At 42.7% G+C, this 24,335-nt stretch overlaps 1 protein-coding gene across 2 annotated transcripts in view; it reads right to left on the bottom strand.

The window, feature by feature from the left end:
• Window positions 1–2,323: 2,323 nt before the first annotated feature.
• Window positions 2,324–24,335, bottom strand: part of LOC119966199 (mannosyl-oligosaccharide 1,2-alpha-mannosidase IA-like) — a 345,095-nt gene continuing 323,083 nt past the window's right edge. The window contains exons 10-12 of one of the 2 annotated variants that reach the window (XM_038797530.1): window positions 19,593–19,765; window positions 14,869–14,984; window positions 2,324–5,444 (exon numbers count right to left, since the gene is read on the bottom strand). In XM_038797530.1, the coding sequence (XP_038653458.1) occupies window positions 5,315–5,444; window positions 14,869–14,984; window positions 19,593–19,765 (419 nt within the window). In that variant the 3' untranslated portion in view covers window positions 2,324–5,314. The remainder of the gene's footprint in view (window positions 5,445–14,868; window positions 14,985–19,592; window positions 19,766–24,335) is intronic. The other variant, XM_038797540.1, reaches the window with a different exon arrangement.

The following is a 24,335-nucleotide window of genomic DNA, read 5'->3' on the forward strand; positions in this document are numbered from 1 at the left end:
CATCTGCCATGGTCCCCTGTAATGCTAGTCCAGTGAAAATACCACTACACCACTGCCTCCCCAGTGTTAATGCAGCACATGCTAGCAATCTATTAAGAAAAACATTGTCAGATACCCGTTTGGGTGATGTATTTTCTGGTCAGATGGAGTAAGAGAAGAAAGAAAATATGTTTATTAAATATAGCAGTATATTGCTGCTTTAAGGAAAAGCTATTTAAGAAATGCACCCAGATATTCAAGTATGTTAAAGTGCACTGACCAGATGAGGGAAGCATTAAAGTGCATTGAGACCAGGTAAAAGTAACATTAAAGTGCAGAGACCTGGGTAAGTGGAAGATTAAAGCTCAGAAGTCAGGTAGGTGGAGTACTTGAGTGCAGAGACCAGGTGAGTGACAAAAGAAAGCACCAAGATCAGATCCGCAGAGCATTAAGTTGCAGAGACCAGATAAGCAGAATATTATTGTACAGAGACCAAGTGAGAAGAATATTACAGTGCACTGAACTACCCTAGAGGTATTTTTTATCCTCCATGCTATGAAACAGGGTTGGGATCCACAATGATCTTTGCCCAGGAGGCGAAGAAAAAAATCTCCTACTGGCTGCATGAACTATTCAAGTGCACTGAATCATTCAAAGACAGGGGTATTAAACTAAGAGGGTGGATCAAAGAATGATTTAAAATGCAATGAAAGGTTAGGAAAGAATGAAAGCGTACTGAAAAGCATCGTGAAAATGGTTTGTAAGTGCATCCAGAAGTAAAGATTGCATTAATCTTCACAAGTGGCCAGCGAGTATCAATTTGTTAAGAGGTCAGTTGAACAGAATGAAATCAGGGAGGTTGAGTAAAGGGGCAATTAATAGCAGAAAGGAAAGAGACACCTCAGCACATGAGGACTGAGGTACGTATGGTGCAGAGCAGGTTGGACCACTAACTGTGGTAAGCTGTATAATTTCAGAAAGTGAGCTTGTACCATTCGAAATACAGTTTTCAGATAAACTCAATTTATCCAAACTAATAACAATATATAATTCATTTTATAGTGGTATTTTGTTTGGGGTGGGGGGAGAGTGGCGGGGGAATGGAGAAAGGCTTCTGATGCAGTGCTACTACTGTTGTGTGTTTCTCAAAACACCTGGATTACAATACTAGAGCCTTTATCTCTGCATTGTGCTTCTTATAAAATTATCTTCAAGCATCAAAGCATCTTGAATAAAAAAAAAACATACAATTTCCTTTCAGGCTAATGCACAAAATCATACATTACAAGGATTTGTAATTATTTCATTCAGTAACTATGTGCTTAACTAAATGATCCTTACTTTGTTGCATTAATCAGATTATGTATTACTAAACAACACAATTGCTATTGTCTGAAGGCACACTATACATCAAACAAAAATAAAAGAAACTGCAAATGTACAACTGAGATCAGACTGAAAAAGTGCTAATTTACACCAGGGGAAAAATGTGGAAATAGAATATACCAGGGGATTTATAGGTCAGTTAGTCTTACCATAGTTATGAATAAACTACCAGGATTCATAACATGGGACAAATTAGGGAAGAATGAGAAAAGCAATAGCAGTTGTCAACCAGGCCATGGTCAAATTGAATTGAATTTATTTGTAGAATTTATAGAGTGCATAGATGAAGGAAATAAAGGTAATGTTGTATGCTGGACATTCATAGGGTGTTTGATAAGGTGCCATATAAAAGGTTTGTTATGAAAATTAAGGCATACAGTATTAAAAGGATGCTTTTCAGCTTACTAGGAAGCTGGTAGTAGTTTATTCCACCAATCTTTGCTGTAACGTCTTTTTTCCCCAATTATAGAAATACATTGGGCGTAGGCACAAGGAAATTATTCTGAAAATTGCTGCTAATACCTAATAGAAGGAGTGAAATTTGTGAAGAAGAACCCCAGAGATTGGAGGGCATGAATTGATTGGTGGAGTGGAGATACAAGTGGTAGCCACAATCTAATACAGAGAAATGTGAAGGAGTTGTTTTTACAGAAAGGAAAACAAATGGAATTATTCCTCAATATGGTCAGATTCTTAACAAAATAGAAGAATAAATAGTTTTAGGCAAAGGGTGAAAAGACCAGTGGTGTAGTGGCAATTCTAGAAGTATACCATACATCATGTCTGAGAATTATTAAATAGCAATCCTTCAAGAAATTTAGATTTTTGACTATTTGTTTGGTGCATTTTCCAGCATTTGGTGTAGATTTCTTATGTACTTGTAGATCTTCTGTGACATTGATGAATTAGGTGTGATGAGGAAAGCACTGCAGGAACTAATTGTGACAGGAAGTGATGCTATATTTTAAGACTTTTAATACATCATAGATACAAATGTTGTCGCTACTGTTTCAAAAGAGTATATGCACCCAATAAGTTGGACCCAAATCTATACAATGAATCATGGACATTCAGGTATTTTTTTTTTTAAACATAATCAACCTGTTTCTTGCTCTACTGGTAATGAGAAATTAGTATTGACGATATTGGTGAATATTCCTCTGATAATACCTGTTAAACATTTGTTCAACATCATCAACAGTAATTTCTAACTTTCTGATCTCATAATGAAGTACTATTAATATAATAGCATTGAGTCCAAATAATAGCTGTAATAGCAGCTGTCACAGTTTTTAAGGGGTTCAGCAAAACGTAGCTGTCCATACGTGGACCTCGTGTGATTTACCACTTTGTGCTTTTAGAGTCAGGACCTTAATTTGGAACAATAAAAAGTGAGTAGACTCCGAATGCCCTTCGTTACATGTTGTCAAAAAAACGGGCATCTTCTTGTGTCCAAAAATAAAGTGCATATATCTAAAACACCCTTCATTACATCCCAATAAAAGATCATACAAAGTTGACTGGCATTTTCAGTTTTCAATATGGCAATATTATATATAAAAACAAGATGATGTTGAATTTGTTCAAGATATATAAGGCCACAAGTCAGGGTAGTTTGTGCAGTTCTGGCTATCTCAATAGGGAAGGTTAGTCATGGAAGGGAAACAGTGAAGGTTCACTTGAATGTTACTAGGAATATGAAGTTATAGGAGAGGATTCCATGAAAAATTAGGTAATTGTTCACTGCAAAAAGCAGGTTAAATGGGTGGGTCTGAAAGTTATTTCATGATTTTGAAAACCTAATAAAAAGATCGTTTTCACTGGTTGCTGAATTGGTAACAAAGAGCATAGACTCAATGATCAGAAGAAGAAGGGCAAGGGTTAAATAATCTTTCAAAATGATTTGACGTACTACAGAATTCTCTGATCTCATCTGCTGCTGCCCTGCTGCAAATGAGAATGGAGAATTTGGCGTTCCAGCCAAAACACCATTCACTTTTGGTGGGACCGGAGAATCCCGGCCCAAGTGAGGTTGGAGAATCCTAGCCGTAATGTTCACTGAGTGACGTATATGGTCACTCAGACATTATTTGTAATGGGTTTAGATAGCTATTTAAAAGTAGGAATATAAAATGATCCAAGATTGATGGAATTAAGAGCAGAAAAGTAAACTCCAACACAGGTCCAATAGATCAACACAAGCCCAACACATCAAATGTCCTTTGTCTGAGCCATATGATTCTATGATCAGAATAATTGCACAAAAGGTAGGTTATCCTGTACTTTAAATCAGAGACAATGTGATCTCCTGGACTAGTTTTGATCCTCAGAAAATATTTTTCCATATTCCTCCGCAATTGGCTTGGGAAGTTTAATTTGGTGTTTGCCTCTCCCAGTAGATTACATGGTTGGCATGGTCTGTATATTTTGTAATACATAATGTGTGGAACACGTTGGAGAGATCAGTGAGTCTTTTCCGGACTGCCATTTTCATACATTTGTAATTGTCCATATGTAGACATTGAAACCAAATGGTATCATTGACATTAGAACGATGCAGTAAATTTATAACTGAGCTCAGTCTGAAACAGTATGATTGGGATTTGTGATTGGGATTGAAACAGAACAAAATAACTAAATACAAAATAAATGTAGAATTGAAATTGTAAATGAGGAACAGATCAGAATGAATAAATGTATAACAGATCTGATGAAAGTGTATACTATATTTGGGAAATACATATGGTATCTGATTAAAAGTTACGATTGTGGCAAAGTAGGTAATTATCAAATAAAATACCTGGATTAAAGCACAGGGGAGGGGGAGGTGAAATTGGTTTACACCAACAGTGCAAAAAAAAATGGCTTATTGCAAATGGCAAATGATTTTTCAATGTGCCAGTTTTTTTTCCATTTAATTTGGAAAATATTGCCAAGATTTTGAATTTCAGATCAAACAAAAACAACAGGGAAATGAGGAAAGGAGTGATAAAGAGTTTGAACTATTAATCTGTGAAGCCGAGTGGAAAGAAGATCAGGTGAGATGAATCGGTTGCCAATTTGTTAAGAACCCATTTCATGCTGCTGGCATTGTACAATTAAATATTGCAGAAAAATCTAGTTGTCTGTATACATTGAAAAAAGTGAAGTGAATATGATTGGAATATGAATAATAAATATTAAAGTTGTCAAATTTGCCATGGACAGTAGTGCAAAATGGCAAAACGTAAAAGGAAACTGCTACTGCTCATGATTAATTTTACACCATTAATATTTAACTCCCTGCTTCTTTCCTTGCTGTTGGCTAAATTAATTATATTCTAATCCGCATTGTTTAACACCTTTGCTAATTAAAAAAAAATCAACAAACATGTTAAGGTAGCACCGAGAAACATTTTACATTTTATGCAAATATACAAATCAGTGACCCAGAGAAAATGGATGGCCTAGTCAATAGGTAATGGGACCTTAGAATCCCCAGATGATCATGTCAATGCAATATTTGGTCATAGTACCAGAGAGATGCTCATTTAATTATTAATATAAACAACAGAATATGCATTTACTTTGCTTTACACAAATATATATTTTATAAAATGAGAAGAAAGTAAAGTAACAGCCTTTACACTTATGAAAATTTAATCCTTTGGTCAGAAAGAACACAGTCAAATTGATGCTTACATTCTCCCTCATTCAAACCCTGTGTACGAGTAATATATTTCTGAGACTTTGCTTTTAGTGTGGCCCACTACAAGCAGTCAACAGGCCACGCAACTCCTCACAGAGGAAATCAATGTGTCCAAGGCAGATCAAACACCACAACACATCGATTACACTGCTGACTCTTACTCGTTTCTATCTAAATCAATAAAGGTCCTTTACTGGAAAGGAAATGTATCTCAACCCAAAAGACTGATAAAAGTTAACCCTTTTTTAGGATAGATTTTGTTTACTGATCATTTGTGATCACTTGTTCCTGTGTGTTCCTTTGTATTACAGGCAGTGGATGGGCCTCAGTGTTAAACACCCAATGATCCGGAGACAGCAGTTCATCTTCAGAGAAGAGCACATAAAGGTACCTTGTTTTAGGAGATAAATGAAGAAAAGGATTAATGTACCACTTGAAATAATTAAATCACAGAATGCTACATTTTGCAATAATCATATTATTTAACTCTGGGCATAATTTATTGCTCCCCCTTGGTGAGTTGAGTGTGGGGTGGGGGTGGGGGGGGGGGGGGGGGGGGGGGGGGATACATTAAATCTAGAATACAAGACCAGGGATGTATGGCTGAGGCCGGATAAGACTCTGATCAGATCCCATTGGAATATAGACAACAGAACATTACAGTGCAGTACAGGCCCTCAATGTTGCGCCGACCTGTGAAATTAATCTAAAGTCCATCTACACTATTCCATTATCATCCATATGTTTATCCAATGACCATTTAAATGCCCTTAATGTTGGTGAGTCCACTACTGTTGCAGGCAGGGCATTCCACACCCTTACTAGTCTCTGAGTAAAGAACCTACCTCTGACATCTGTCCTATATCGATCTCCCCTCAATTTAAAGCTATGTCCCCTTGTGCTAGCCATCACCATCCGAGGAAAAAGGCTCTCACTGTCCACCCTATCTAATCCTCTGATCATGTTGTATGCCTCTAGTAAGTCACCTCTTAACCTTCTTCTAACGAAAACAGCCTCAAGTCCCTCAGCCTTTCCTCAAAAGATCTTCTCTCCATACCAGGCAACATCCTTGTAAATCTCCTCTGCACCCTTTCCAATGCTTCCACATCCTTCCTATAATGTGGCGACCAGAACTGCACAATACTTCAAATGCGGCCGCACCAGAGTTTTGTACAGCTGCAACATGACCTCATGGCTCCGCAACTCAATCCCTCAACCAATAAAAGCGAACACACCTTATGCATATTGTGACCAGTTCTGGGCCCCGTTTCTACGGAAGATGTGCTGACCTTGGAGAGGGTCCAGAGGAGGTTCATAAGAATGATCCCGGAAATGAAGGACTTGTCATATGAGGAGCAGTTGAGAACTCTGGTGTGGTGATCGTAGATCTGACTAGATGCAATACAACTAAGCAAACACTAGAGGGAGCACGGGAGAGCTATAAATACATCGGGACAGGAAGTGAGCACACACTTCACGGAAGGCAGAACTCGTAGCAGGACACAGACACAAGCAGGCAGCATTTGAGGTAGCCGTATGTTAAGCTCTGAAGAGAGAACAAATTCACAATAAAGCATCTTCTCCACATTTGAGACTACGAGCTTTATTAAGACACAAGGAACAACACATGGTACCACGAGTGGCTTCAGACGCTTACTACAGGACAACTCAGCTGCAGACACAGAAGGAACAAAATGGCATGGAAATCTCCCACTGCACATTCGACTTGGGAAGACATCGCTAATTCGAGGATGTGGTATGGATACCCACCTCAGCTGGACACGACTGGCAATGTAAGAAATGTCTGGAAAATGTTTAAACAATTGTTTGATTTTTATATCATAGCTAATGATGCAGCAGCAGTCTCAGACAAAATTAAAATAGCAATGCTCATCGCAGGATATGAAGCTAGGAAAGTATATAATGGATTTAAATACTCAAAAGATGAAGACAGCAACAGCTTACAAACAATACTAAACAAATTTGAAGAGTACTGTAAGGAATTTGAACAGCACGGTATGCTCAGAGGCCAAACTGCACAGAGACACAGTGATGCAAAACTCAGACAATCACTATCAAAAAAAGAAATCGCGAGTGAAAAGTACAGGTCAAAAAGAAGAAATAACATGAATTTTTCACAAAGCCAAAACGCTGAAATCCAGTCCAGATCGAAAAGAAAAGGTAACTTACAACTTTCAGAAAGAAAAAACGCTGAAATCCGCGATAAAATGGCGTCCGACCGCATTTTGCAGTCTCGGGCAGACAAAGAACTGCAAACTGCGTCTGCGCTGGAAACGGAAGCCCCGCATGCGCAGTTACAATCGCCTGTTTTGCGTTCTGTGCATGTGCAAGCCGCGCATGCGCAGTTTAAAAAAGTTCGCGTTGCTGATAGTTATGCGCATGCGCAAGCCGCACATGCGCAGTTTCAAAACGTTTTGATCGCGGATCGTTATGCGCATGCGCAAGCCTCGCATGCGCAGTGGACACAAAACCGCACAGTAAAGGAAGGCCGATTTGCGCATGCGCAATTGATTCCTACGCATTACGTCATGATGTCTGAACATCTGGACCACGCCTACTTAAAAGGGAAATGCACGGAAATTAAAAACAAGATACTTAAAGCGGTAAAACCAAACTTTCTTGCCTCAGAAGACAAAAAAACGCCTGAACTTAAACCAGCAGTTAAAAACAACTCGCACAACACCCTGGAAAAAGCAGTCTGCACCACCCAAAGTGAAGAGAACAAAAAGAAATCCGAAACAAAAAAAGATGATTTGTTTTTCGAAGATTACTACTCAGGCATGGCTGAGTTATTCGGATATGCTGATCACAGCATCAGCGACACGGTCGCAAAGCTCAACACGAATCTACTCATGGTAGATGAATCCAACACCATGGTGCCATGGCAGATCGTCGATACATTGGATGACAGCAATACCCAAGACGAAGACGACGCCACACAGAGAGCACAGAAAGACTCCACAGAGCGAGCGATGACAGGCTCCACAGTGCGAGGGATGAAAGACTCCAAAAGGGAAGCAAGCAAACACTCCCTGGCGAACACCATGCATGAACAAGACCATGAAGGTCAACCCGCTGTATCTGAGCAACCGCAAGCAGACTATGAAAGTCTACCAAGCTCACATAAACAAGAAAAAAACAATGTACATCTACCCACTGCATGCGAAAACAGTGACAAGGTGATCACACTCGACGTACAGGATCACAGCGAGACTGACAGTTCTCAGCTTGTCTGTACAGAAGCACAGAGCCGGGCCACCCAAGAGTCCAGTGAGACAACATCAACAGAAACCATGAAGATTTTGACTCCAGAAGAGGAGCGCCAAGAGTCCAGAGAGACCACGTCAAGTGAAATCATGCCGATTTTGACTCCAGAACAGGAGCACCAAGAGTCCAGTGAGACAACATCAACAGAAATCATGCAGATTTTGACTCCAGAAGAGGAGCGCCAAGAGACCAGAGACACCACGTCAATTGTAATCATGAAGATTTTGACTCCGGAAGAGGAGCACCAAGAATCCAGAGAGACCACGTCAAATGAAATCGCGTAGAATTTGACTCCAGAAGAGGAGCACCAAGAAAGATGAGGAATCAAATCCTCCACAAATGACTGATGTCACCAGCATCGATGCAACATCAGATCATTCTCACCACTCTCGAGACGAAACATTCAATGACTCAAATTATCCACATGGGACACTCATTGAGCATAACAAGAAAAACAAAAGCCACAAGAGGCACAGCAGAAACGAGAACAACAACAGCAAGAACAAAAGCAACATGAAGCGCGACAAGAACAACAAAAATCGCATGAAGCACAGCAGAAACGAGAACAACAGCAAGAACAAAAGCAACATGAAGCACGACAAAAACTACAAGAACAAAACCAACAAGAAGCATAACAAAGATAGCAACAACAACAAAGACAGAAACAACAGAAACAGCAACAAGAACGGCAACGAAAACAACAAAGACAGGATCGACAGAAACAACAGCAATGAAACAACGACTTGTACAAAATGGTACAACTCTGCACATGAAGGACAATGCCACAGCACACTGCAAAACAATGACAAGACTACAAACATGCCATGGGATGACAACAAATCGCACAAACTCACATCTGCTCCAGAACAAGCAAGCACACCAGCTTTCAAGGCAGATGACATAACAAATCGATACCACAAGCACAGAAAAAAGTCCATGTCAGTCAACATCAGTGGTTCGACCATGCAAACACCTCGGGATGACGCATTGGTCACTTAAAATGACAAGAACACCGATAACATTCACCACGTCAACAACAACAAATGAAAAAACTCTTGAACAAATTCATCAAGTTTGGACTCATAAATGTTTTTCTTAAGATTGGACTCATAAATATAAATTGGCTTTGTAAAATATGCAATAGCACCATCACTTGTATAGATACACATATCATAAGTAACTGTTTTGTACAATTTTCTTTAACGATGTACAGAAAATATGTAAAGAGAAAAGGGGGGATGTGGTGATCGTAGATCTGACTAGATGCAATACAACTAAGCAAACACTAGAGGGAGCACGGGAGAGCTATAAATACACTGGGACAGGAAGTGAGCACACACTTCACGGAAGGCAGAACTCGTAGCAGGACACAGACACAAGCAGGCAGCATTTGAGGTAGCCGTATGTTAAGCTCTGAAGAGAGAACGAATTCACAATAAAGCATCTTCTCCACATTTGAGACTACGAGCTTTATTAAGACACGAGGAACAACTTAACCTTCTTCTAACGAAAACAGCCTCAAGTCCCTCAGCCTTTCCTCAAAAGATCTTCTCTCCATACCAGGCAACATCCTTGTAAATCTCCTCTGCACCCTTTCCAATGCTTCCACATCCTTCCTATAATGTGGCGACCAGAACTGCACACAATACTTCAAATGCGGCCGCACCAGAGTTTTGTACAGCTGCAACATGACCTCATGGCTCCGAAACTCAATCCCTCTACCAATAAAAGCAGACAATGTGCAAACTCCACATGGACAGTGACCTGGGGCTGGGATCGAACCGGTCCTCGGCACAGTGAGGCAGCAGTGCCTACCATTGCGCCACCTAACATACCTATTTTTATGCTCAAATCTTTTGTGGGAGGTGCCAATTTAAACCCAGTGGGTTGGCATAGCGCCAACCATTTCGGCTGAGCCCCCGGAAGTGCGGAGGATTCCCCAACTTCCGGGTGGCCCGACGCCGGAGTGGTTCATGCCGTTCTTGGCACCGCCCATCCCGCCGATTGTGGGAGAATCCCGCCCCATGGGTGCGATTCTCCCAAAAAATGTCTACGTTAATTTGTGGTGGATTTGTATGGGGTTCCCGCTGGTGACTTCCTCGCCGCTATTCAATGGCACTTCGTCACTTTTTTGGGCCCTGGGGATTTTCTCACCGGTTTACTCCACACGTAGAATTTTATTTAGCACTGGGGAGCTGAAAGAGTGCCCCGATCTCTAAGTGAGCTTGCAGGTACCCCATACTCCCCACCCATGGGCAATGTCACCCCCCACACATATGGACACTACCCCACATCCCCCAAGTTAGGACACCGCGTTATGGGGTCCCTGGTGGTCCCCCACCTTCAGGCCCGCCAAGCCCCCTTACAGGACCCCCTCCATTCTAGGACCCCCACCCATCATCCCCCTAACCTCCCAGAGGAACCTACTTACCTCTCCTGCACACTCCCACCCTTTATGGCCCCCTCACCCCCTGGCCCTTGGCAGTGCTACCCTGGCACCCTTGCACTACCACCCAGGCATTGCTCCTGCTGGCTTGGCAGTGCCAGGGTGGCAGTGCCAAGGTGCCCTCTTTCCAGGGGGAGGGCCAGGGAACCACCCTGCAGTTACTCTGACCACCCCGGGGTCTCCGATGGCCTGAGAGATCCCCAGATGCTGTTCCACCTGGTCCACATTTGTGTGAACCAGCACTGATCGGTGTCTGTAGCCTCCCTGGCGAGGCTACTGGATCCCACACAGGTAGATTGTAAGTATGTTTCCAACCTACCTCCGTGAGCGTCATTCAGTCCCGCCCATTTGGGATGGGGTTTCGACTCCAACGTTTCACTGGATTTTGGATAATCCCGGAGACACGTGGAGGACATCGGGAGATGTGCAGGAGAGATTCTAGGAATTCTCCTAGAATTCTCTGGCCACATTGCGCTCAAGCGAGAGAACAACACAGCTGGAGAACTGCGCCATATTGCTGAAGGCATTTGCGCAGATGAACCTAACACTGATTGACAGTTTGCCTAGTAGGCAGATAATGACATCAATCAGTAATCTCAACCAGCTGTACACAACATTAAGCAACATGTGCTAATTAAAAGGGAACACCAATTATTTGTACTTTAGTTGTTGATTTATTTCTTCTCGATGTTGGTTGCAATTCCACGAGTTGTGGTGCTTTCTTTAGTGTTTAAAGTTTCAGAAGTCTACCGGGAACTTTCTGCTGAATGTTGAAGCAAATTTCTGCTGATTTCAAGGCTCCTGCCCAAACCAATTGATTCCAGTCATAACTACTGTTGATGGCCTTCCTTTTGGAAGAATGAGCAGAGACCATGCACAGCAGTGAAGCTGCTCAGAGGAGGAGAAGGATTCTCAGCCAAAGGCCAAATTGGTCCAGGTTCTTTAAGGAGCAATTCACCTAGTTACACTTCAACAACCTATGTTTGAAACGTCTCTGCTTCACTGAGAAAAGTTGACACTGAAACACGTAAACTGCTATGAGGTTGGGGACGTGACTGCAGCAGTGGCGGAACCATTGGCTTCATACACATTGCTTTGCTGCGCCTCATGCCAACCTAGCAATGAGCCTGAAGTCTGCTCTCTCAATATGAAGTTGGTGTCTGAGCACAAATACTGTATCATAGAGTCATTGCTTGGTATTCCGACAGCTGCAATGCATTTATTCTGCAGTAGTCTTCTGTGCCAGCTTACTTCAACCACCACAGCAAACCAAAAAAGAGTGGCGACTGGACATTAAGGGCGGCTGCTGATGGCATGGCTCTGGATTCTAGTCTGCAACATATGTACAACAGGCATACATAAAACAAAAGCTATGCCACACTGAAAATTTGATAGGACAGACAGTAGGCTTCTGAAGTAACAAATCCATTGCCTGGACTGGAGGAGGTGTAGTACTTGACTGAAAAAGTCCCAAGGTTAGTCAAGGAATTCTGCACAATCATACCATCATGAGGGAGCAGCCCTTGCCACTATCTAACAGGTGAGATGCTGAGGGCAGAGTTGAGAGCCACCAAAGACAAAATAAGGTATGTTTGTTATTTGTTTGTTATTTACAGCACAGGAGGAGGTCATTTGGTCCATTGGGTCTGCACTGGCTCCCAAAAGAGCAACCTAGCTAGTCCCATTCTCCAGCCCTATTGCCATAGCACTGTAAATTCATCACTTTCAAATATATGTATCCAGCTCGCTTTGGAACATCCTATGGAATCTACCTCCACCACTCTCCCAGGCAGTACATTCCAAACCCCAACAACTGAGTAAAGAGGTTTCTCCTCATCTCACTCCTAGCTCTCATGCTGACCATCTTGAAATTGTGACCCGCTAGTCACATACATACCAGCTGGTGGAAACAGAATATCCTTCTTTATCCTGTCAAAGTTGTTCAGAATTTTGAACACCTCAATAAGGTTGCCTCTTAATCTTCTCAGCTCCAAGGAGAAAAAGCCCCATTTCTCCAATCATTCCTTGTATCTAAATTTCCTCAATCCTGGTGTCATTCCAGTAAGTCTCCTCTGCAGTCTCTCTAGGGCTTTAATATCCTTCCTTAAATAAGGTGCCCAGAACTGAACACAATACTCCAAATGTGGTCTGACCACATTTGTAGAAGTGTAGCATCACTTCCTTGCTTTTATACTTTATGCCTCTATTTATAAACCCATGGGTGCTATAAGCCTTAACACCTGTTTCAACTTACCTGGCCGCCTTCAGAGAATTATTCACCTGAATCCTGAGATCCCTCTGCTCCTATACTCCCTCAAAGTTGTACCATTGAGCCTATAGTTTATTTCCATATTTCTTTTACCAAAATGCACTACCTCACATTTTGCTGCATTGAAGTTCAAATTTGCCAGGTGTTTGCCCATTTGGCCAACTTGTCAATGTCCCTCTGAAGTCGTTCAGTGTCATCCTCACAATTCACTATTCACCCTAGATTAGTATCATCTACAAATTTAGAGATTTTGCCCTCAACACCGACTTCTAAATCAGTTACATAAATCAGAAAATGCAAGGCTCCCAACATTGAGCCCTGGAAACCACTTTCAACTTGTCGCCTATCTCTTTACCAACTTCTAATCTATGCTACCAAGGACCATCAATCCCAAACATTTTGAATTTTGGAACTGTATCAAATGCTTTCTGAAAGTTTTTTGTTACAAAGAATCATTATAGCACTTTTTATTAACATGACCCCAGATGCCCACAAAAAAAAACCCCAGCAAAGAACAGCACATAACATATGAGTATTATAAATCAACATATCATCATATAAATTTGAAAATCAATGCTTATGCACTTTGTAAAAATATTTAATGTACTCAGGTAGGTTTTGGGCAGGCTCGCCATGTTCCCTTCTGTCAGAAAACTCAATGAAGCCCCCCCACCCCCCCGCATTTTGTAAACAGCCCCTCTTGCCCATCCATGTGCACACACATGCATCTCTTCCGAACCACCTCGAACATACCAGCCAGTCTTCTCAGTGCTTTTGTCCACTCACTAGAGTTGTCTTTGATCTTTTACCAATCAGTTTAAATTGCATCTTCCGTTTCTTGCTCCATCTGACAATGGAAACAATTTCTATCTGGACCCCTTATGATTTTCAACACCTTTCAGCCTTTTATTCTCCAAAAGAAAAAAAACCAGTTTCTCCAATTTATCCACATATCTCAAGTCCCGTATCCCTGGCACCATTCTGGCAGATCTTGTGTACACCTCTCTAAATCCTTCTCATCCTTCCTAAATGCAGTGCCCAAAATTGGATACAATACTCCACTATTTTCAGGGGAAAACCAATTGAATGTCCACTGACTCTCCAAAGGTAGGAGTTTCCTTCTGGCATTTCATCTGAGTGGCTATTAAGATGCAAGACCAAATTATAAATGTGGCTGACTATTTTACTATGTCCTCACTGAATATTTGAAGATATTCAATCACAACAGTGACCACCAAATAGTTAACTGCAGTAGGATCCTGAACTGTCTTTTTCCCTCCTTAATCCCAGGGGCCCCGAGGATAACTATAAAAGCCGTACTATTTCCTGGGCTAAGATAATTCACCCGGCACTTCTCCTGGATTAAACCTGCAACCTCCCAATTCTATTTAATTTAGCTACTCATTGGAATCCCTACAGTGCAGAAGGAGGCCATTTGGCCTATCGAGTCTGCACCAGCCCTTGGAAAGAGCACCCTACCTAGTTCCATGCCCTATTCCCGTAACCTCAACACCCTTTTGGATACTAAGGGGCAATTTAGCATGGCCAATCCATCTAACCTGCACATCTTTGGACTGTGGGAGGAAACCAGAGCACCCAGAAGAAACCCACACGACACGGGGAGAAAATGCAAACTCGCACAGTCACCTGAGGCCAAAATTGAACCCGGGTCCCTGGCGCTGTGAGGCAGCAGTGCTAACCACTGTGCCACCGCGCTGCCTGGATTCAATGGTAAGTCAAAGGAGGAATTGTAGTTTTAGTCCTCTATGCAGTTTATCTGAATACATCAGTACCAATCATTTTAGTACTTACTTTAATGTCTCTGCAAGGAAAAAGCTCTGCTGTACATCATCATGGTGTGGCAGGCTACTGTACACATCTCTTATCCCAGAAAATCCAGCCTCTACTCGACAATGCTGTTCCAGAGCCTGTGCAAATAGAAAATTGGGACTAAATTGAGTTTGTTGCACTTCCTCGAAAGCCCCACCTGCCCTAGCCCTGAACTCACATCTTTCTCTAGTTTATCTCCCAAGTCGCCCACTCCAAGCTCATCTTGTTCATGAGACATTGTTGTACAAGACATTGATAAGACCACACATGGAATACTGAGTTCAGTTCTGGTCACCCTATCATAGGAAGGATATTATTTAACCAGAAAGAGTGTAGAAGAGATTTACGAGGATGCTACGAGGATTTGATAGTCTGAGTTACGAGGAGAGGCTGGATAGGCGGGCCCTTTTTCCCTGGAGTGTTGAAGGCTTAGGGGTGATCTTATAGAGGTCTATAAAATAATGAGGAGCATAGAAAAGGTTCATAGTCAACATATTTTCCCAAAGGTAGAAGAGTCTGGAACTAGAAGGCATAGGTTTAAGCTGAGAGGGGAGAGATACAAAAGAGACCAAAGGGGATTTATTTTCACACAGAGGGTGATGAGCATCTGGAATGAGCTGCCAGAAGCAGTGGTAGAAGCGGGTACAATTTTTTCCTTTAAAAAAGTTAGGCAGTTACATGGGCAGGGTGGGTATAGAGGGATATGGGCCAAATATGGGCAAGTGGGACTAGCTTAATGATAGAAACTGGGCAGCATGGACAAGCTGGGCCGAAGGGCCTGCTTCCAAGCTGAAAACATCTATGACTCTATGACATACCACCTACTCCAATGTCATAGGCCCATGAAACTGTTAACCACCCAAATTTCCTTGCTGGTTCCCATGTTAGCTAATATTGTTAATGGTTCTCTCTTTTCAGGTGTTGTCCCTCTCTCTAAATGTGTTGTTATTACTCATCTTTTTCCACCATCCTTGTAAACTAACCCCATCTCCAACCTCCCCTTCCTCTTTGAAGCCCTTGGATCCCAAATCCATGTCCATAAGTGGCAAGACTGTTTATCTGACATCCAGAACTGGATGGGCAGAAATTTCCTCCAATTTACTACTGGGGAGTAATTGAAGCCATTGCCTTCAGTCCTTGCTCCCAACTCCGTTCTCTAGATACTGACTCCATCTTTTTACCTGCCAACTGCCTGAGACTATTCAGAAGCTTGGAGTTACATTTGACCCCAAGATGTGCTTTGACTGTATATTCGAGCCATCACGAACTGCCTATTTTTACTTCCATTGTATCACCCAACTTCGACCGTGCCTCAACTCATCTGCTGCTGAAACCCTTATTCATGTCTTTGTTACCTCTAGACTTAACTACTTCAATGTACTCCTGGCTGGTGTCACGTATAAATCCTCTGTTACCTTAAGGTCATCCTAAACACAGCTGCTCATATCCTAACTCGTACAAGTCCTGTTTCACCTCTACTCGCTGACTTACATTGGCTCCCAGTCAAGGAGCCAATTCTCATCCTTGTTCCTAGTGAAGTAGAATAGAAAAATCGTAAAATTCTCATCCTTGTTTTCAAAACCCTCCATGTCATCACTCCTCCATATTTCTGTAATCTCCTCAAGCTCCACAACCCACAGAAATATTTGTGTTCTGAAGTTTTGCCTCTGACGCATCCCCACTTTTAATCCCTCCACCATTGCTAGCCATGCCTTCAGTTGTCTGAACACCAAGATCTGGAATTCCCTCCCTGTGCCTCTTTATCTTGTGCTGGGTGGGGCACAGACATTTTGGAAAAGCTTTGCCGAAGAGTTGAAGTCTGATCTGTCTGACACCGAGTCCACAATTCTCTCAAAGTGGGATAGTTAGAAAAACAAAGTTTTAGGGCAGAGCAGTCTTGTCTGAGGACAAGGAAGAAGCTGAAACACGGCAGGTGAATCAGTTCTTTTTGAAGACATTCAGGACGAGTCTGAAGGGGTTCTAACAGGAACAAGTATTACTCTATATCATACTGATTTTACGATGGATTGAGAGCTGTGTGTTTATTTTCGTATTGAATGTTTAAGGAAAATTGTAAGCTATTATTTTCGGGTGTGAAGTTAAAAAGTTTAATATTGTATTCCTAATAAAGTTTTCTTTCAAAAATGCAAAATCCCTATTTTTTCATGCAGTCACTCCTGGAGTAAATCATTACTTCCGCAGAGTCCTTAAAAATAAACTAAAATATTGGAGTTTTGGTCCAGTATCCTAGCTACTCTTGGGATCATAACAAAATAATGATAAGAAAAAGTAGCAAAAGCATCTACTGATGGTCTCTATCTTGGAGACATCTTATCATAGAATTTACAGTGCAGAAGGAGGCCATTCGGCCCATCGAGTCTGCACCGGCTCTTGGAAAGAGCACCCCACCCAAGGTCAACACCTCCACCCCATCCCCATAACCCAGTAACCCCACCCAACACTAAGGGCAATTTTGGACACTAAGGGCAATTTATCATGGCCAATCCACCTAACCTGCACATCTTTGGACTGTGGAAGGAAACCGGAGCACCCGGAGGAAACCCACGCACACACGGGGAGGATGTGCAGACTCCGCAAAGACAGTGACCCAAGCTGGAATCGAACCTGGGACCCTGGAGCTGTGAAGCGATTGTGCTATCCACAATGCTACCGTGCTGCCCCTAAACATTTTTTTTTTTTAACACAAATCTGATTTATTTGACTTTTAGCCAGAATATTAGCCCCTGTAAATGGGCTGGAGTTTGTTATCAGCAGAAAGAGACACAAATGAACATGGTTCAGTCCTGAATGTGAGTAACAGCAAAATCCATTCACTGTGGTTACTTGTGGCCACGTTGGTGTCTCAGCAGGCGGGTTGAAGTAGTGAATCCCTTCCCACACTCACAGGTGAATGGTCTCTCCCCAGTGTGAACTCGCTGATGTGTCAGCAAGTTGGTTGACTGAGTGAATCCCTTCCCACACTTGAAGCAGGTGAATGATCTCTGTGAGCTCCTTTGGTGTTAGAGGTGAGTTGCAAGAGACAAAGAGCTCAAGGTGATCTAACAATGGATGGTTCAGTAGTCGTGTGCCAAGTATGCTCACATTTTGCCGTGTGAAATTCAGGGGCTAAAGATAGGGGTCATACAGGGGTAACAGCAAAGATGAGGGGTTACGAAGGTTTTGCTTCAAAAGAGTTTCAATGGTGGAAGTTAGTATACAGTTGAGCAGTAACAACTGCAAATACAACTGCGAAGAATAGAGGGCCAATGCTAAACAGCTTGGAGTTTAAGAGTGTAGCAGTGAAGATAGTTGCTGCAGAATCCAATATAACAAAGTGGAAATTATGGAAGGCAAGGGAATTTGGATGGTTAGGGTACAACAAAGTAATCAATGATAGCCTTGCCAATGATCAAAACCACAAGACTGGAGTAGCAATGGCAGATGGCAAGTTTGTGAGAGTTATGAATATAGGGAGGAGAGTTGATATATAGGGAATGGTACAGCAATAAGGAGAGTGGCTAGATAGGGGAATGGAGTCATGGAGAGATTATCTTGCAGGCCAATGGCTTTGATCTTTCCACCGTAAAACCGTAGAAAGTTCTAGTTTATTCATGACAGGAATGGAGGGATTACGAAAAATGATGAAGAGAAAGACCCGAGTGTCATCAGAGAACAAATGGAAACTGACCCCATGTTGTCATTGTTACATTTCAGGATATATTGACTAATTTACAAAGAAAGAATTTGCAAAAGAAAAGTGTTTAAAAGGAAAGGTGAATTTAAAAAGAAAGGTTACACTCTGCAGGAATTTGCAAAAGCAAAATGAAGCCGGACATTGATACTGTTACCCAGGATGATTGGAAAATATGGGAGAAGCAATAACTTATCCTGGAGGTTCCAAATAATTCCACATTGGATGGGAAGTAAAAAAGTAATTTTTTGTTCAGTTTTCCATGAAGCTAGTTTCAAAGTGAGCAGTTCAGTAGCAGTCTCGATTAGTATTTCCTCTGGCTAAACTACCAGTTAGAAATGAGGAGTCAGGAAACATGCCCCAATTCCCTGTGGAGACAAGGATGAGGTAAAAAGGTCACATGTGGAGGGTCAGAGACTAAAAAACTATGAGGAGGATGTAGTACCGGTGAGGAGTTAAAAATTAGCGCTAAGGTAGACAAGATGGCCCACCTAAACAAAGCAGTGCAGAATACTCATTTTGTTTTCTCACCTCGATGAACCAATTAATGTGATTACAGTATAACTATTGCTTTGCATTTTGTGAAATAAATTAACTTATATTTTGCCTCACACCTAGTGTCATTTGGTTCAGATTCAGATTCACAAGAATTATGCTGCCTTACATCGAAGACAATGAGTTAACTGAGTTAACGCACATGAAAGCAAGACCCTACATCATACAGGGAAGCGGCTAACATCACGGAACACAAGGAGGTATCTATGCCACATCAGAACTTGTAACAGCTGCCAAGGGACAGTATGTAGATCAAGACGAGGGGCTGAGGGTGGATACTTGTAGAACTCCCATGGTAACAGTGCGAAGTGGAAAAATAAACAATTGGCACCCTGGCTCTGATTGGGTGGATAACAGTGGACTCAAAAGAGCCAGTCCTGTAAAATGATGGCACTTCAGATTAAACTATCATCTCAAAGGATATAAATGCCATTAAAAAAGTAAAACAGTCTTCACACACCTGTACTGTCTCCCAGCCCCATTCTCGATATTTGGGGTCATGGGTAAATCTCCACATGTGCATGAAGGTTTCAACCACCTCGGGCCGCAGGATGTAATATTTGTCATTCATTCTTGTAGCAACAGCATCTGCACCACCATCGAAACGAAATGCTTCAGGACCAAGCCTAGTTGCTAAAAAAACAATAGGAAATATACATTCAAAAAGATTACAATATTCATCTAATGTCTTTTGAAAATGAATGTAATATTTATTTAGTGATCCCTCGACGTCAATTCAGTAGCCACAGGAGTCCAAAACGTGAGGCATAAAGAAACCTTTTTTATTACAAAGTAAACTATAGACAGTACACTTCAAGTTCCAGCCAGGACTATTCACACTTGGCTCCCATCTGGGCCAGTTTTTATGCTCGAGTCCATTTACTCCCCGCCCTGCTGGGGAAGCTCGTATTCTACGAGGCTCATTGGTCTGTCCCCATAGGTCTTGTTTGGGTTATAACAATTTAATTGCAGGATCATTTGTCTTTTCTGCATTGCTAGCTAACGGAGAAAAGACTGAAATTCTGCTTCTGGTGTAATTTTTTTTGTTTCACAAACTGAGCAATGCACTGGCTGGCCTCAAATTTCTGCTTTACTGAATAATTAAACACGGCTGTAGTTGCATCTTCTAGGCAGAAAGCAGTCTCACAGAGGAAGCAGAATTCCTGGCCTTTAATTACAAATTAAAAGGATGCGGGTACTTAAAAGATATGGAGAGATATTTATTTCAGCTCTTACCAAATATCAAAATCAAGTTCAATGACCTATGAGCCTTAGGCAAGATTGAGGGCAAAGAGAAATTCTGGAAATAACTATTCTGTGGGCAAGGGAACGAGTGGCCCCCATTTTAGTGATGAGTAGCGGAAATGCAGCTTTGTGAAGAGGGGCAAGCAGATTTCTCAAATTAGACACTTGAGGAAATTCTCCCCAGAAGGTACCATGGCTATATATTTAATTATCCAAGTGAGCAGTCTATACCTGTGGAATCGGATGGAGAAAAAGGCAGCGCATTTGAAGAAATATGATAAGGAAACAGCATTGAACTGTGCTACTCACTTTGTGAACTGCCGAAAGACAGTTTCATGCAAGTTGTTGCCTGTTCCATATGCACTTCTCACTCAGACCAGGCCTACGCATAACCTGAAGAGCTTTTTCTGTGAAAAGTCATACAGGGAGCATTTCTTCCAAGAAGAATTTAAATCTTCCCACATTCACATTAAAATAATATCTCCATTTTTAAAAAAGATCTTGCTGCACAATCAACATGTACTTTTTTGACATTGGGTAGTTTTGAGTGCACATTCTGCACGTGCTCCTTCAATTTTCAACCTCTAGAAACACAGAATTAAAGCATGGACCCTGGTTCACCCCTCTTGTGGGCATAAAACGGGGTAAATGTTTTAAAACAATTTTGTAGGGCTGTTTCTTTTACTCCAAAGCAGATGGAATAAGTCCAAATCCATACTGGACTTTCAGAAGGCTTTCAAGAAGAGACCCATGACAACAGTCAGGACATGGCGTGTCAGGGCATTAAAAGACGGATGGAAAACATGAAAAGTTGATCAATGACTTTCTCTCCATCATAAGATCATAATAGAGAGTTTCGCTGATCACTTTTCAGTGACATTCGGGACGCATCAGATACTGAAACAGCCTGTGTCCACATGCAGAAAGACCTGGAAAACATTCAGGCTTGGGCTGCTAATAACAATTATGCCACACAAATATCATTTTCAACAAAAGCATTCCCACTTGACATTCCATGGCATTACCATTGCGGAATCCCACACTATCAACATCCTGTGGGTTATCATTGGTCAGAAACCTATCTGACCATATAAATAGAGTGGTTCTAACAGTAGGTCAGAGGCTAGGAATTCTGTGGTGAGTAATTCACCTCCCGAATCTCTGAACTATGTCCACCATCCAGAAGACACATCAGAAGTATGATGGAATATTCTCCTCTTGCCTGGATGAGTGCAGCTGCAAAAGCACTCAAGTAGTTCGACAACTCAAAGCAGCCAACTTGATTGGCAGCCCACCCGCCACCGTAAACATTCACTTGCTCTCCTGCTGTACAAAGTGGCAGCAGCGTGTACCATATATAAGGTGCACCGTAAAAGCACACCAAACCTCCTTCGACAGCACCTTCAAAAGCTGTGACCTACACCACCAAGAACAACAAAGGCATCAGCCTCATGGGAACACCCTGAAAGTTTGCCTCCAAGTCAAACATGGTAGCATTGTGGATAGCACAATTGCTTCACAGCTCCAGGCTCCCAGGTTCGATTCCGGCTTGGGTCACTGTCTGTGCGGAGTCTGCACATCCTCCCCGCATGTGCGTGGGTTTCCTCCAGGTGCTCCGGTTTCTTCCCAAAGTCCAAAGATGTGCAGGTTAGGTGGATTGGTCATGATAAATTGTCCTTAGTGTCCAAAATTGCCCTTGGGGTTGGGTGGGGTTACTGGGTTATGGGGATAGGGTGGAGGTGTTGATCTTGGGTAGGGTGCTCTTTCCAAGAGCTGGTGCAGACACGATGGGCCGAATGGCCTCCTTCTGCACTGTAAATTCTATGATAATCCTGATTTGGAACAATATTGTTGTTACATCACTCACACTGGGTCAAAAACCTCAAAACCTCCCTAACACCATTGTGGGTGTACCTACACGACACAAAGGTGGCTCACCAGCACGTTCTCAAGGGCAATTAGGGATGGGCAACAAATGTTGGCTTTGCCAGCAACAATCACATCCCTTGAAAATGTAATTAAAACACTGCCGCTTACCATACAGATAAATTATTTAGTATCAGGAATTGCAGGTATAGTGCTGAGATTTGCAAATAATACGAAACAGGTGGGAGGTATTTAATAATGCAGAACATTACATGACAATATGGGAAAATGTAAGCACTCGATCAGAGATAAACTGAAAATATAATTTGATATAGAAAAGTGTGATCTGGAGGAATGAGACATTAATTGATTGGAAGTAAATAGAACAAAGGTGCAAACAGGTCTGGAAACATCAGGGCTGCAACAGCCCGATCGCACAAAAATGCCAGCTTGGCACCTCGAAGTGCCAACCTGACAGTGCCCATGCCAGCTGGCAATGCTGCTTGGGCACTTGGCAGCAACAGGCTGGCACCCAGGGAGCATTACCAGGGTATCAGGTTGGCACCAGCAGTGCCAGGGCACCATCCTGCCCAAAGAGCATGCAGCTGGGGCCTCCAATCCCATGGGAGACTCCCACGAGTATCGTTCCATCTTGTCCTCGTTTGTAGGAAGCTGAATGGCGTTCACCTGAGGCGAAGGGGATGAATCCCAAAGTATTAGTTACCTCAGGAATCTGCACATTCGAGTGAGACTGTCTCGTTCTAATATGCAGGTTTACCAAAAAGTGATCCCACCCACAATGTGCGGGAGTTACATCGCAATGTCTCATGAGACCACGTTGGATCTTGCGAGGTGTGAGCTGGGTAGATCCCGAGAGCGGGATCTACCAGCTTTTATCGGTCACGCTGTGCCACAGCGATCTACTTTTGGGTGCAGCGTGGCCATTGGATCCACAGATACAGAAATATCTAAAAGAAGCAACACAAGGTGATATGCCCATTAAGAATGCAAACAACTTCCCGTGTCTGCGTGGGTCTCACCCAATAACCCAAATATGTGCAGGGTAGGTGGATTGGCCATGCTAAATTGCCCCTCAATTGGAAAAATAAAAGAAAGCGAACAAATCCTGGGATTCTTTCTAAAGGCATTGAATACCAAAGCAGTGCGATATGCTAAACTGATACCAAGGGTGTGATTCAATGGAAGAATTTCTAAGTGCCATTTTGGGCACTTTTGATGGGATGTTTCTCGACGCCCATGTTGACGAGATCGCGGCCCGTATACAACAGCACTTAGTGTCAAAAATGAGCCCCCACGAGATTCTCGCCGAGACTGGTTGTCTCACCGTCTGATTTGTCAGACCCGCTAACAAGGGGGAGCTGCTTTTAAACGCTCCCTCGTCATTTGCTGCCAGTCAATACAAGCATGGCAGCACGCAGACCTGCTCCTCGCTTCGAGATGCCTACCTGACCAGGCTTCTCGATGCTATGAATGAGATGCAGGGCACCCTGTTCCGAGCGGGTTAGAGGACCAGCAGCAGGGTCAGCAATGCTGCCTGGGAGGCAGTGACAATGTGGGCTGCATGACCAGAATGACCGTTGGCCAATGTTGGAAGATGACCAACGACCAACAACCTCCAACCAGCTGCAAGGGTAAGTTAGCATCTCGCTCCTGGCATCAGTCCCACCCATCAAATTCTCAACCCCCCCCCCCCCCCCCCCCGCCAAATGACTGGCTGACATCTCATACCCTCCCTACATTCGATCTACGTATTTGGTCCTCAGAATTCTGGTACCCACCAGCACAACCCCTCATGTCCAGGTGTGGTGCTCACACATGCCGTCGTCGTTCCCCCCCCCCCCCCCATCCATCAAGCATCTGGCTCACAGTGCTCTCTCTGAACCCACAGGAACAGATAGCCCATAATAATTGGAAAAGGGCCAAGATGGGGTCGGGATGCCAGTGATTAGAGTCCTCACCCCCTATGTGGAACGTGCCCTAGAGACCATAAGGTTGACAGAGGGGAGAGCAGTCACCAACAGAGAGGTTGGCCTACGCCACAGAGGTGAGGATCCACTACACCTTCAGCCAG

This window comes from Scyliorhinus canicula, chromosome 1, assembly GCF_902713615.1.
Source record: "Scyliorhinus canicula chromosome 1, sScyCan1.1, whole genome shotgun sequence".
NCBI classification, from domain to species: Eukaryota; Metazoa; Chordata; class Chondrichthyes; order Carcharhiniformes; family Scyliorhinidae; genus Scyliorhinus; species Scyliorhinus canicula.